Source organism: Corapipo altera, unplaced genomic scaffold (assembly GCF_003945725.1).
Source record: "Corapipo altera isolate COAL_440 unplaced genomic scaffold, ASM394572v1 59, whole genome shotgun sequence".
NCBI classification, from domain to species: Eukaryota; Metazoa; Chordata; class Aves; order Passeriformes; family Pipridae; genus Corapipo; species Corapipo altera.
In genome coordinates this window covers 154,601-168,640 of record NW_020884917.1, presented here as the reverse complement: position 1 = coordinate 168,640, position 14,040 = coordinate 154,601, and the positions used below count along the sequence as shown (strand labels likewise).

The window sequence follows — 14,040 nt, the reverse complement described above, 5'->3', positions numbered from 1 at the left end:
AAAAGTGATAATAAATAATGAACCTATCAGATGATTCCATCAGATTGGTTCATTTGATACATATAGTACAGGACAAGTGGTAATCAATACTTAGCACTTAGTGCTCTTTCAGCTTGAGAGTGTTTTATGGATGGTAGTTAATTTACACCCAGTTTATCAAACCTGAGTTGGTCAGATTTCACTCTGTGGTCCTACTGGCCATACTATTTCTGATACAAGCCAGGATGCCATTGACCTTCTTAGCCACCTGGGCACACTGCTGGCTCATATCCAGCCGACTATTGACCAACACCCTCAAGTCCTTTTCCACCAGGCAGCTTTCCGACCACTCTTTCCCAAGCCTGGAGTACTGCCTGGGGTTGTTGTGACCCAAGTGCAGGACCTGGCTCTTGGTCTCATTCAACCTCATAAAATTAGCCTCAGCCCATTGATCCAGCCTGTCCAAGTTCCTCTGCAGAGCCTTTCTACCCTCTAGCACGTCAACACTCTCTCCCATCTTGGTGTCATCTGCAAGCTTCCTGAGAGTGCACTTGATCCCCTTGTCCAGATCATGGATAAAAATATTAAACAGGACTGGCCGCAATATTGAGCCCTGGGGAATAGCACTTGTGACCAGCTGCCATCTGGATGCAACTCCATTCTCCCCTACTCTGGACCTGGCCATCAGCCAGGGTGAAAAGTGCAACCATCCAGGCCATGAGCAGCCAGTTTTTTCCCAGAGGGTGCTATGGCATTAAAGGCTTTAGTAAAGTCCAGGTATACAACACCCATAGCCTTTCCCTCATCTACTAAGTGGGTCACTTTGTCATTGAAGGAGAATAAGTTGGTCAAGAAGGACTTGCCTTTCATAAACCCATATTGGTTGGGCCTGATCCCCTGGTTGTCCTGTACATGCCGCATAATGGCATCGAAGATGATCTGCTCCATAGGTTTTCTCACATCAAGGTTGGACTGACAGGCCTTTAATTCCCCAGATCCTCCTTCAAGCCTTTCTTGTAGATGGGCATCACATTTGCTAACTTCCACTCAACTGAGACATCTCCAGTGAGTCAGGACTGCTGATAAATCATGAAAAGTGGCTCAGTGAGCACTTCCACCCGCTCCCTCAGAACCTTTGGGTGGATCTCATCTGACCTCATAGACCTGTGTGTGTCTAAGTGGTGTAGCAGATCACTAACTATTTCCCCTTGGATTATGGGGGCTTCGTTCTGTTCCCTGTCCCTGTCCTCCAGCTCTGGGGACCACATACTCAGAAAACAGCTGCTCTGGATATTGAAGGGTGAGGCAAAGAAGACATTGAGTACCTCAGCCTTTTCCTCAGCCTTTGTCACTTTGTTTCTCCCCAGATCCCATAAAGGATGGAGATTCTCTTTAGCCTTCCTTTTTTGTTAATGTGTTTTCAAAAACATTCTGTATTTTCTTTTACAGTAGTACCCAGATTAAATTCTAGTTGAGCTTTCGCCCTTCTGATCTTCTGCCTTCATAACCTCACATTATCCTTGTAGCCCTCCTGATTAGACTTCCCCTTGTTCAAAGGTCATAACTCTTTTTTTCCTGAGTTCCAGCCAAACCTCTCGCTTGAGCCTAGCTGGCTGTTTTCCATGCCGGCTTGTCGTTTGGCACATGGTTACAACCTGCTCCTGTGCCTTTAAGATTTTCTTCTTGCCGAATGTCCAGCCCTCCTGGACCCCTTTGCCCCTCAGGACTGCCTTCCAGGGGACTCTGTCAATCAGTTTCATAAACAGGCCAAAATGTCCCTCTGTAAGTCCAAGATAGTTGTTCTCTCCCCCTTCACCACCCCGTTACTTCTCTGAGAGTTGAAAATTGTCTTTTTATAGTCACTGTGCCCAAGATGGGCCCCAACAAGGCAGCAGATGACCCCAAGAAGTGAGTCTGATCAGCATATTGGGCCTTCTGTTCCCTTCAGAAGGGAGTCTGGTATGACCATGACACATCCTTTTTAATTTATGGAAGCATATTTCATGCAGAGCATAGTCTGAATTAACCTCCATCCAAAGGAACTGCCATCCTTGCTATTTTTTGATTGCACTTGCAGAGCCTCACATCTGTTATCCCAGGGCACCTGGGACAGGGGGGTAAGGACAGAGGAGACCTGCCTGCTGCGTTTTGCAGGACCTTGTTCACCATTACCCCCTGTCCATTCAGTCACTGTGTTCAGCCGAGCAGATAGAGGACAGAATCCTTCATATCATGCATTCTGTCTCCCTGTGGGAACTGCCCCAGGGAAGACAGTGTGCAATTCCAGTGTGTATGTAGTTTTGAAACTACATTCTTGTGTATTTTTTGTTTGACTATAGACTGAATAGACTATACAGTGGGGCTTGAAGTATGCAGCAGACCATGTTTTTACCTCCAAATTTCTTTGACACCCGTGAATCCTTCCATTGCACTAGAATTGAATTTAATGTGCATTGAATTAGGGAGGAGGCAGAGGTCCCTGCTATACTTTTTTTGTATCATTCACCTTCAGTAGAGTGCAGGTAAATGTATTTCTATGTGGCATTGTGTTGCAGAGGTGAAGAGCATTTAAAAAAAATGGTGTCAGGGAAATCCAGTTTGAAGGAGACCTCTAATTACAAGAATAATATTTTTAAGTAGCTGTTTTAATGTTAAGCATAATAAAGGATGCACTTAGGAAATGTATTAAAGGAGAGACATCTGAAGCATGCCAATACTTGTAAATGCATCTGCACTCTGTATGCACCAAACCCCAAATTGCTTTCAAATGAAGGCTCTTAGAATACATTTTTAAAACATCAGTGATATTAAAATTTCATGTTCTCTTGTAAGTGCTTTGACTTTTTGTAAGGAAGGTGTTTAAATTGGAAAGCTAGTTCAGGCACAAGAAGAGTAAAAAAGAAACAAAATAAAAAGAGGTGAAGAAGAAGAGGAAGACTGGATGTCAAAACAAATGTATATCTTCAAAGCCAGGACACAAAGTCAAACAGTAAATCAGCCTGAGAAAAGTCATAGGAAATAATATCCAAGTCACTATTTCTGTCCTTCTTTCTGATATGCTATTGAATGGCATTAAAGCAGAAAAGAATGACTGTTCCAAAAATAATAGGGAAATGTGTCTTGATACAGTGTTTTCACGTCACTAAAAAAATGCTGAGTGCATTCATACAGTAGCTGTCAATGCCCCTATGTGCTATTTGCATTTGTTTTCTAAGGTGCATTAGGTACCAAGTGACACTTCGTTGTGCATTTTTTTGCATTATATCTTTTGTGCTCTGGCCATAGGTAGCCCTGGTTTTCTGTAGCTCAGTGGACATTTAAATGTTGATCCTGTTTTTATTTTGAGTGATCTTGATTTTTTTTTTTTTGGTTGTCTTTACTTCAGTGGTTGAAATGGAATTTCAGAGCTGTTGCTACAAACATTACGCACACCGCTCTGGTAGTGCCTGATAGGCACCAATTCTGTCTCAGTTCTCCTCTGCAGAAAATACTAGTCTGTTCTCTGAAGGGGTTTATGATTCACAGTAATAAATTTGAAACATTTCTGTCTTGCATATAGTAGATATGAAAGTGGTATGAAGTCATTAGTTGGTCAAAATGTTCTTCATTGTCTAAATTATAGAAATTATTTGTGGCCTCTTTAAATGTGAAAATTATTCTATATATGTGACAGTCATACAGAAGCATTGTTAAACACTCTTCTTGAGCATAGAGAATTAAAAGTTTCAGAATTTTGAAAGAAGACTCACAATTGCCTTTGAGAGTGTATACAGTGATGCAATATTAGTATTGAAGTCCTTCTGGATCACTTTTAATATTGTCATCAAAATTAAATGTTCTGCCCTTAACCTTAACTTCTGATAAATCAGTAATTAATGGTACATAGTAAGCAAGCAGGAACTGAAGCACGGGGAGATGTTAGCTTCCCCCTAGGCAAGAGATCATAGAACATGCTGTTCTCTGCAGTAGAGTCCAGCAGTGTCAATTAGTCTTAGACTTTAATTGTATTCAGCTGCAGAGGAATTAGAGCTTAGTATAGGAATTGTTGCTTCGTTTTTGCAAACTTCCCAAAAGGGGCTGTTTGAAACCCATTACATGGTTATCTTAATGGTTCTGATGGTTATTTTCATGCACCTGTTGATTGTTTAGAGAACCTTGTTCTACTGAAAAGCACAGATTGTATTTTTGCAAATAAAATTTTCTTCTCTGTTATTCTGAAGCGTAGTAGATATGCAGAGATGTGTTAAACTATAGTTCAATATTGAGTGGGGAGTTAATAATAACTTAACAAATTTCAATCAAGTTGTATTCCTACTGCTTAAGACATCGTACAAAATGTTGGTTGGTTTAGATTTCCAGGAATATAGTGGACTTTCCAGGGTTGACTAAGCATATAAAGTGGTAAGTGAAATAGTTGTCCCTGCAGGGGGACAAAGATGTACCTATTCAGTCTGTAACACCAAAGAAGTGAAAATATAACACATGTTATATCATGTTACTGTCACTGACACATTGCCACAGGTTTTAACATAGATTATTGTGAGGGAAGACAAGATGTGCTTCAAAGAAATGTTCTCTGTGTATCTACATACTTATTTAAATAATTGTTAAATAGGAGATGTAACTTTTGCACCTTTAGCTTCTCTTAATGTGTTTTCCATTCAGTGGAATGCACATCTGTTGGAGTGTATTTTTTTCCCCCTCATTTACAAAAAGCTGGCTTGGGATATTAGCCATGTTGATACAGGTCTGTAGGGATCATTAACTTCCTTGGCAGGGCTCCAAGTAATTGGAGACACAGTCTAATCTCTCCTGTTAGGTGTTCATTGCTACTCCTGTTGGGGAAAGATGATTATATGTAGGCATTTCAATACATTAACCTTCCTGGGTTTTTTTGGTCGTTTGGGTTTTTTTTTGTTGTTGTTGTTGTTGTTTTGTTTTTGGGTTTTTTTGTTTGGTTTTTTGGTTGGTTGGTTGGTTGGTTTTTTGGGTGTTTTTGTTTGTGTTTTGTTTTGTTTGGGTTTTTGTTTTTGTTTGGTTTTGTGGTTTTGTGTTTTTGTTTGTTTGTTTGTTTTTTGTTTAGGTGATTGGGTTTTTTTATATAAAGTGTCCTGTGTAATATATTTTTTTCTCTCAGTTTTGGAACTAGATTTCTGCTTTTTTATTATCAGGCACTAGCCTGACAGATCTGGTAAGTCCCAACAGAAACTGTCAGAATACTGATGTATGTATCAGCCCTACTGATGATAAGTCACGAGCCAACTGCTTCCAGTCATAATCTTCCCACCAACTGATTGTGCTGAAACATCAGTTTTATTTTTAGAAGTGCAGCTTGCAGAGAAATAATCATGTTCACATGAGCATGTACCATTATCATAAAAAAAAACCCAACAACCAAGTATGTGGGTGTACAGAGAAACACAAGTGAATTACAGAAATAGCAAATAAATATTTCTAATCCAAGTAACTATATCCAAGACAAAAATACTTCCAGCACTCTACTGTTCCTGAAAAAATTAACTGTCTGGACTAAGTAGTGGATAGATCTTGAGAGTCTAGTTGATAGGAAAGGAAAAAATTGCCTTGGATTTGGAAGGTGGGATGAGCAGAGATGTTCAAAATTATCAGATACTGAATGCTGACTGAAATAAAATAGAGCAAGACATGTTGCATCACTCACTAGTGCTTAGAATATTGGGAAATTAATGGTACTACCATGCTCTCTCCCTCTGTAAACCCTCTTTTACAACTGTATCTCTCAGAATACTTAAAAAAATATATTAATCGAAAATGATGAGAATATGAAGGTTATTATTATGTCAACTGTGAAGCAGCAAGAAAATTATGGAATAATCTAGAAGAAGTATGCATCATTACATACTGAAAAAAAAGAGGTTGTATTGTGTAATGGGGACAAAAATCTCATTTAGACCAAGTTCCTTTCAAAAATCTTTAGCAAGACATCTCTTAATGTGAGTCTGAGTAAAGTCAGATAGTTCAATTTTTTTCCCTTTTCTACAGTACTGAATTCATTATGTGGTGACTTAGTCCAGATTTAGACATCATGAAAACAGCTAATCAGAGCTACAAAGACAAGATTAAGTGGTGTTAATTTCCAGACATTAGTGTTGGAATTTACATTTACTTGTGTTAATAGGTCTAAACTTAAGATGATAGGAAATAAGTTATGGTGATGGAAAAAAATAAAGTAGATCATTCTTATACAGGATAAATGGGGGCAAAATTGATAAAGCAGTGATTTCTGGGATTTTTTTTTTTTCAAAACAGTCAGAAAATTCTTGATATGGTTTTGTGACTTATTTCTGTTTTTTCAAAATCACTGAGTTGATCTACTGACATTGGAGAGCAGATCTCAGGTCTTTTATGGCAGACATTTCAAAGCTATCAGCTTGACCAGTATGAGGTGATAGCTTCAGAGGATTTTCCACTGTTTCTGTGTATCATTTGATGAGTACATCTGAATTCATTGCAGTCCTCTGGCTTTTATCATTCAGAAGCTGCTATAGATCAATCCATGATTCTGGCATATAAATAGCTGAGAGGGGTGGGAAAAAAAAAACAATTGAATATCAGAGCTGCAGTCTTCTTTTATGCTAACAACCTTTCTTTTGAATAGCACAAAAAGTGGGGAGAGTCTGAACTCGGGCTTGATTCTACTTACACTCTTAGAAATAATGGGAGGTTTATGAAATCTCATCACTACTACCATCTCCAGGTAGCTTTCTAACCTATTGAATTCAAAAAGTGAAGAAAAAGAGGAGAAAGTAAAGCAAGAACTTAAAGAACCAACATGAAGTACATGTAGAAAGGCTAGGGAAATACAGGGAAGAACTTGGTAACTTATGTAGGAGGAAAATTAAATTCCAGCCGTTGCTTTTACAATTTCAAGGAAGGCACCAAATACCCAAATACTACTTGGAGCTTGATGAGGATGGCCTCCAGAAATAACTCTGCAGTTTGTAGAAACACTGAAATCTGAAATTACCCGATAAATAAAACTATACCTACAGGAATAACGTTTCTAAATTTCCAATCTCAGTCTACAAGGAGGGGGAAAATGTAGCAACTAAAACAACTTCGAAGTGTATTTATAGAAATTAAAAATTTCTTCTGAAATCTCTGTAACTTTCTTGGTTATGTACTGGAGAAGCAGATTTATGGTCCTGCTGATGGCAGCACAGAGTTCACAAAGGGGACTGATTGTATCTGTAGTAGCTTCTGTATGAATATGAAGTTTGAAGAAAATGGATAAAAAATGTGTCTTACACAGCAACCTACAGTAATCTGTGAAAAGACCCTCTGTTAAGTAACAGGATGCTAGTATGATTTCTTCAGAGAAACCTGCTTTGCTCTAATTTCTATAATATGAGGAAATAAATGAATTTCAATAGGGATTTGACTGAAAATTAATTTGAGGCTCTAAGCAGTCTACTGCAGGGACCACCTACAGTATCCCATATCTGAAAGTATGTAATTTGGCCTCGAAGAAGTTTGCTAAAACTGAAGTCTGAGTTCTGTCTTCGCTTTTAGTATATACCTGCAGGTGGGCACTATGAAGGTTAGATGAATAGACAGTGCACAGAAGTAAAACGAAAGAAGTTGCAATTAAAACATACTTTGCATTCATAACATCCTGTTTTCAGGAAACCAATCACCTGAGCCCTATGCTCTCAGAGATTCTTGTCTTTTTTATATGAAGCAAATTGAAATCTAAGCAAGTAGTATCTCAGAAGTTTGGAAATTATATTTGGGTTTTAAAATACTATATCTCCATTCTTCCAGGCACAAATGTGGTTTAGCACATTTGATTTCACAGAATCACAGAATATGCCCAGTTGGAAAGGACTCACAAGGATCATCGAGTCCAGCTCCTGGCCCTGCACAGGACCATCCCCAGGAGTCACACCATGTACCTGAGAGTATCGTAGAAATGCTTCTTGAACTCTCTCAAGTTTTGTGCTGTGACCACTGCTCTGGGGAGCCTCTTCCAGTGCCCAACCACCCTCTGGGTGAAGAACCTTCTTCTAATATGCAACCTAAACCTCCCCTCACACAACTTCAGGCCGTTACCTTGGGTCCTGTCACTGGTCACCACAGAGAAGAGATCAGTGCCTGCCCCTCCTTTCCCCTCATGAGGAAGTTGTAGGCTGCAATGATGTCTCCCCTCAGTCTCCTCTTCTCCAGGCTGAACAGACCAAGTGACCTCAGCCACTCGTCATTTGGCTTCCCCTCAGGGCCCTTCACCATCTTCGTTGCCCTCCTTTGGATGCTCTCTAATAGTTCAGTTTTAATAGGTTAGGTGCTGACAAAGTGGCAAAAATCTTAGGTGGCATCTTAGACAGCTTTAATATGTGTGTTGCCCAACTACCTTATTATTTGACTGATAACACAGTTGTTGTTTTTCTTACAGAAAATGTTTAGGTCTTTTTGTGTTATGATTTTAGGGGTTTTTAAATTTATTTATGAACTCTATGTTTAGTCTTTACACCTTATGAACTGATACTTTGGCATTATAAATATATGCTGAGCATTTTGTGTTGTCTTTAATAAGTCTGTTTACTGGCTGGGAGGAAGCAGGTTTTGTGGGAGGAAAGCAGTTTTTTAAGTTGTAAAAATTACCACTGGATACTGGTCTCAGTAGGGAGTGAAAACCCTGCTTCTAGCTGGGCATGGAGTGGTGCATAGCTTTGCAGTCTGTGAAGGCTCCCCCCGTGTACATACCCTATTTGATGGGGACTGGGGTCCCTTGTAACCCCCTCTCCTGCTGTGATTGTGTCTCCCTGTTAGGCTCAGAGTCTTCCAGCAGTGCTGGCTCCTCAGGATCACTGTCACGAATACATCAGCCTCTCCAAAGTGCATCTCTTGTCCCTGGGGTAACAGTCAGCTCTACAGGCAGTGTGTCCTACCCTGAGAGCGGGATGAGTGGCCAGGTGGCCCCCAGCAACACCAGCTATATCATTCTTCCACTTGAAGCTGCAGGGATACCGCCTGGCAGTATCCTTCTCAACCCACACACAGGTCAGTATGACTCTCCTGCCTGATACTGCCCATTGGTGCTTCTCATGTCAGCTGGGGAATTACCAAATTTCTTGTTTCTAGACATATTTTCCTGGGGGCATTTTATGAGCAAATATACATACAAATGACATTTTGCAAGTTGTCTTTTTCAAATCTGCTGGCAAAGTTAGATTGGCTTTCTGAGGCTATGGTGGCATAGCTGGTGGGAAGTGATACAAAGCACACTTGCTTCATCCCAGACAGGATATTCATCATTCAGAAGTCCTGGCACTCCTTGGCTGTGAATCTTCTGAGATACCATTAGCATTAATAAAGACAGATGCTTTTCTATATCGAGCATGCTGAGATACATCGTCAAATGTCAGCAGAATTTCAAAAGGCTTAAAAACTGCATTTGAATTTGCACTTCAGAATTAATCTTGTTATGTGAGCTGCATGATTAGCAATTGTATTTAAATTGTCAGTTTTGTGATAAGGCAAGGCTGTAACTGTTCAATTCCTGGTAGTTAGCAGCACCGCAGTGCACAAACAAGGTGTTTCCAGGCACCCAAGTGCTGTGGATGCTTTGGAAACTGCTCAGTTTGAACTTGAGTTCTTGCTGAAAGTTTAAGGCAATTTTTTAACTGCCTTGGTCTAGATGAAGTCCACTATTACTCCCCACAGTATTGTACTGTCAGTGTTAAAAAGGTTCGGGGAGTTTGAGACTGATGTTTTTTCAGTGATTTGAACCATTTCAGTGACCATGACTAGCTGTGCTGTCAACCTTAGCTGAGTTATGCTAGGTTTAAAGCAACAAAGCCTATGGTGAAATGTATCTTCCATTGTATGAGAACTGAGGATTGAACTCAAAAATATTTTTTCAAAGTCCTTGATAGAGCATCCAGGAGCTTTTTTTCTTTGGGGATTTTTGCTTATTACTAGTATTTTATGTGTATTACATCTCTGCGTTTCAGTATTTCAGTGCAAATGCCTAAAACTTATTTGTGAGTCCACTACTATGAATACTTTTTTTCAGTCATAGTTTGGTCAAGAAAGTTGCAACATTTAAGAAAAACACAGCCTTGGTAAACTATTGAGCCAATCTTTCCGCAGATACTTAGAGATAGTAGTATCTGGGGCTGATCAATGTATATCAGCATATTTAAAATCAGGGAGCATTTCTTGTTTAGATTGAAATGTGAGAAGTTCTTTCTGGAGAGGTGACTTAGTAACTTGCACAGACCTTTAACTTTTCTGAAACCTTTACTATTTAAATGTACTTTTTCCAAGCTATTGCATTATTGACATAAGAGCCTGATACTGTTGGCAAGAAAAAAATCTGTCATGATGTTCATCTGCTCATTTCTGTTGTTCCCATAGTTTTCAGTTCTGTCTGCAACACTGAAATTTCTTGGTTGATACAGAAGACAGCATTTTGTGTACTATGGGGTCCACTTCCATGCAAAACTCAGCAGGCCTAGACAGGAGTCATCCATAATTCAGGTGACAGGACTGAGAAACAAATGAAAGGAATTGCTGCTGCTTGGAGATTGTGCTTGTTCCTGGCCATGGCAAGGACAGAGACTGGAGGTCACCACACTTGAAAGCCAGAAGAGCAGTTTACGGGGAACATCTCCTGCGTCTGTTTTGTCAGTTTAGCAATTTGCAGCAGCTAGTTCATATTTTTCCCTCGTACCTGGGGAGTCTTTTTTTCTGCTGTAGGTATAATGCCTTTCAGTACTGTCACTAGACCAGAACACCTCATCTTCCTTCCGAGTGTGCCTCGTTGTCTGCAGAGACATCACTGGGAGCCTCATATGTGTTAAGGGAGCAAGTATTTTTGCATGTATCTGATTTCGTTTTTCTTTCAAACCCTCTGTTTTATTTCTGTGGCTCCCTTGTAAATATATACATAATAAAGAAAATGGAGGGAGAAGATTCTTTAAAAACCTAAAATTCTTGTCTCACGCTTCTAGCTTCATCATGCTGCCTGTGCTGGAAGTCAGACTACACTTCAGCATCTACTGTATTTTTTACATGCAGCAAAATACATACTGAAAATTTATCACACTTTGGGCTCAGAATCTTTGCATCTCATTAGGGTAACATTACAAAAGAAGCTCCGTAGGGAGGAGATTTAGATTGCTAGATGCTGTGATCAACTATCAAAGTGATGGATGCTGTCAGAAACATAGATGAAGAGAAGACAGTTTAAAGAAAAGGAAAAAGGAGCTTTGTTTCCTGTAATGAATAGATTTTCTTTCCCTATGTAACACCATTGTTTAGCTCTTTCTTCTCCTCTTGCAGAGTGGCTACTTCCAGTATTTTTCTCTCTTTTGATCATAACACTATGTCCTTTAAAGATCTTTACTTCCTTTCACACTGCATAGTCACTGACTGTGCAAGCCTCTAATGGCATCCACAGATGTTGTCAATATCTTCTTGCTCTGATTATACCTCTCTGCTCCTTCTCAGGTGTTTGCAGTCCACACTTTCTTTTCCATATCTGCAGTTTCCTTTACTTCCTCTCCTCTGCTTTACTGTTCTCCTTCCCCAGATAGACAAGCTTCTTACTTGCTTTGGCAAAGAACCATTTATGTGGCTGTGCTCTTTTGCACTCCATTTCACCTGCTTCTGTTTTACCCTTTAAAGGATTCCTTTTGACGCGTTCTGACTTAATCCCTTTGACAATTTAGGAGCATTTATGTTTCATTCTTACTCCTTTAAATGACATCGCAATCTTTGCCCTTCTATCAGGGCCACAGTTCATAACTTACAAATGTCTTCCCTGTTACCATCTGATCTCTCCTTTTCATTTCTTATTTCAAGATTTCTTCATGAAAAGTCTTTTTCTTTTCACCTTTAAAAGAATTGCTGGGACCTTTTCAATTATGTCATCGAAATGCTCTTTATTGGCTTCCCTTGAGTATCTGACAAAGACTTTGGGTGGCTGTTATCCCACTCAGTCTTTTAAAGTGCATCTGGAGCCTTAGATTCCCAAATCTTGGTAGTCCATGCCATAGTCACCCAGTGTGTTCACAGCAAGATTCAGGAAAACAGTGGGCAGAACTGTCTTGTGCTTCTCTTCCACTAAGTCCTGACCTTTCTCATCATGAGTGTGATGTCGAGTTGGTCCAGGAAATGTTGATGCTCTAGAGAAAGAGAGAAAGCAAGGTTCTTTAGCCAGTGCTCCTCAGGCATTTCTGACTGTGATTCGTAAGAGGGGGAAACTGAAAGTCTGAGGAGTAGATAGAACAGGTAGAGATGCTTTGTAGTATACAAATCAGAAGTTCATTGTTTCACTCTAGCTCTAAGTCACCGAATTGCTCCAGATCTCCCTTTTCATCTCAAATATTCATACTTTGGTTACTGACTTTAATGGTTATGGTATCATCGCTAAAATTTTTCTCATGGAAACATTTGTAATTCCTTTGATTTATGGATTTACGATAGAAGTGAAAAGAGAACTGAGGTCATGGAAAACATTTTTCATACAGAAAAATACCATTTCTTTTTTGTTTGCAAGACAGTGACTTGGGTAAACTTTTTTATTATTTCAAACAAACATTGGTTTTGCAAGGTTATTTCCCCCACCTAAAATTTCTGAAGTGAAATGAGTTCAACAATTTAGTAGAGCTTTGGACAGATTTTTTCTTGTATATAAGAGATTTTTAAATACATCTTAAGTGTTGCTTCCTTGAATACTTGAGTGCTGGCTCCTCTAATTACATAGGGCAAAGCTCTCAAAAGTACATTACTGTGTTATTGGAATGTGTAAATAAATAAGTAACAGTGGGTGTTTGGTTTTCTTTTTGTTTCCTACAAACTATAGTGTTTCAGAAGTAGTTGTGTACATTTGACTGCTATTGTGTCAGAGTAAAATGTAACTGAATATTCCCTATGTTAAGTGTTTGCTCCAAAGTTCAATTTTAATGTTAATTGATTTATCATTGAATGACTTCAAGTAACAAGAGCATATGAATCATCTTATAGCCATGGTAACTTTCCACCCATTCCTTGAAAAATCATCCTTCCAAAACAAATACCTACTGTCTGTCTTGCCTGAAAAAAAAAAAAAGAAAAAAAAAAAGATGGCTGATACTGTAATTACTGCAATGAGGCATTCAGAGTGATGAGCACTTTACTGTTGTAGCAGGTCAGCTAAAGAGTGATCAGTTAAAGCACAACTGTATCCTTTCATACAGGAAACGGTATATTCTTTAAAATGTTCAGCAAATGCAGAGTGTTTTGTTTCAGGTCAACCGTTTGTAAATCCTGATGGGACACCGGCAATATACAATCCTCCCAGTGGCCAGCAGACGATGAGGAGCCAGATGGTGGGACAGTCTCAGCAGCAGCCTTCATCCCAGCAGCCTCAGCAGGTTCAACAGCCACAGCAACAAATGGCAAGTCACCTTGTCACACAGGTAGGTGTGGTGGCCATTGGAAAAAAGAAGGAGCCCTCAGGGATATGAAGAATGACCTAAAGGGTAGGAGGTAGGAATGCAGCTAGACAAGAATATCAGTAAGTGCTGTTCAACATGGATGAAAGAGATAGAGAAGATTACTTTTTCAGTTTTATGTAAAGGATGATTTTATTTTCAAAAGTACTGTTAAGCGAGTTGGTGTACGTCTACATAAGGTTATTTTGCAAAATTCACCCATAAGTGGAAGCTGAAACATTCATTCCCAAAGTAGTGCAGCCTGTAATTTTCTCCAAAGAGTGACCTTTCTCTGTCCCTTTTGACAGCAGTGAGTTTGAGTCAAAGAATCAAGTACAATGAAGGGCTCTACAAACTCTTCATGTCCTGTTGTATTGGGCCCAATCTATGGGTAACCCTCTCTCCAAGCACCTCTGCCCCAACTTGGTGGTTTTCTGCCTGCACCCCATGTTCTTGCCATTACCCTGCTCTGAGCTAGAAATTCTGGAGCTATAGCAGGAGAGGGGAAGAGCAGACTGATTTGAGCACAGTGCCATGGTGTGTCAGCTCTCTGGTCCCTGGGCTGGCTGTGGCATGTGGCCAGGTGTAGCCAAGCACGGGC

General features: G+C 39.7%; 1 protein-coding gene across 16 annotated transcripts in view; it reads left to right on the top strand.

Annotated features, from left to right (window-relative positions):
• Positions 1-14,040, top strand: part of ARPP21 (cAMP regulated phosphoprotein 21) — a 196,840-nt gene that overhangs the window by 132,159 nt on the left and 50,641 nt on the right. For all 16 annotated transcript variants that reach the window (XM_027656000.1, XM_027656006.1, XM_027656005.1 and 13 more), the window contains 2 exons: positions 8,788-9,018; positions 13,255-13,424. In XM_027656000.1, the coding sequence (XP_027511801.1) occupies positions 8,788-9,018; positions 13,255-13,424 (401 nt within the window). The remainder of the gene's footprint in view (positions 1-8,787; positions 9,019-13,254; positions 13,425-14,040) is intronic.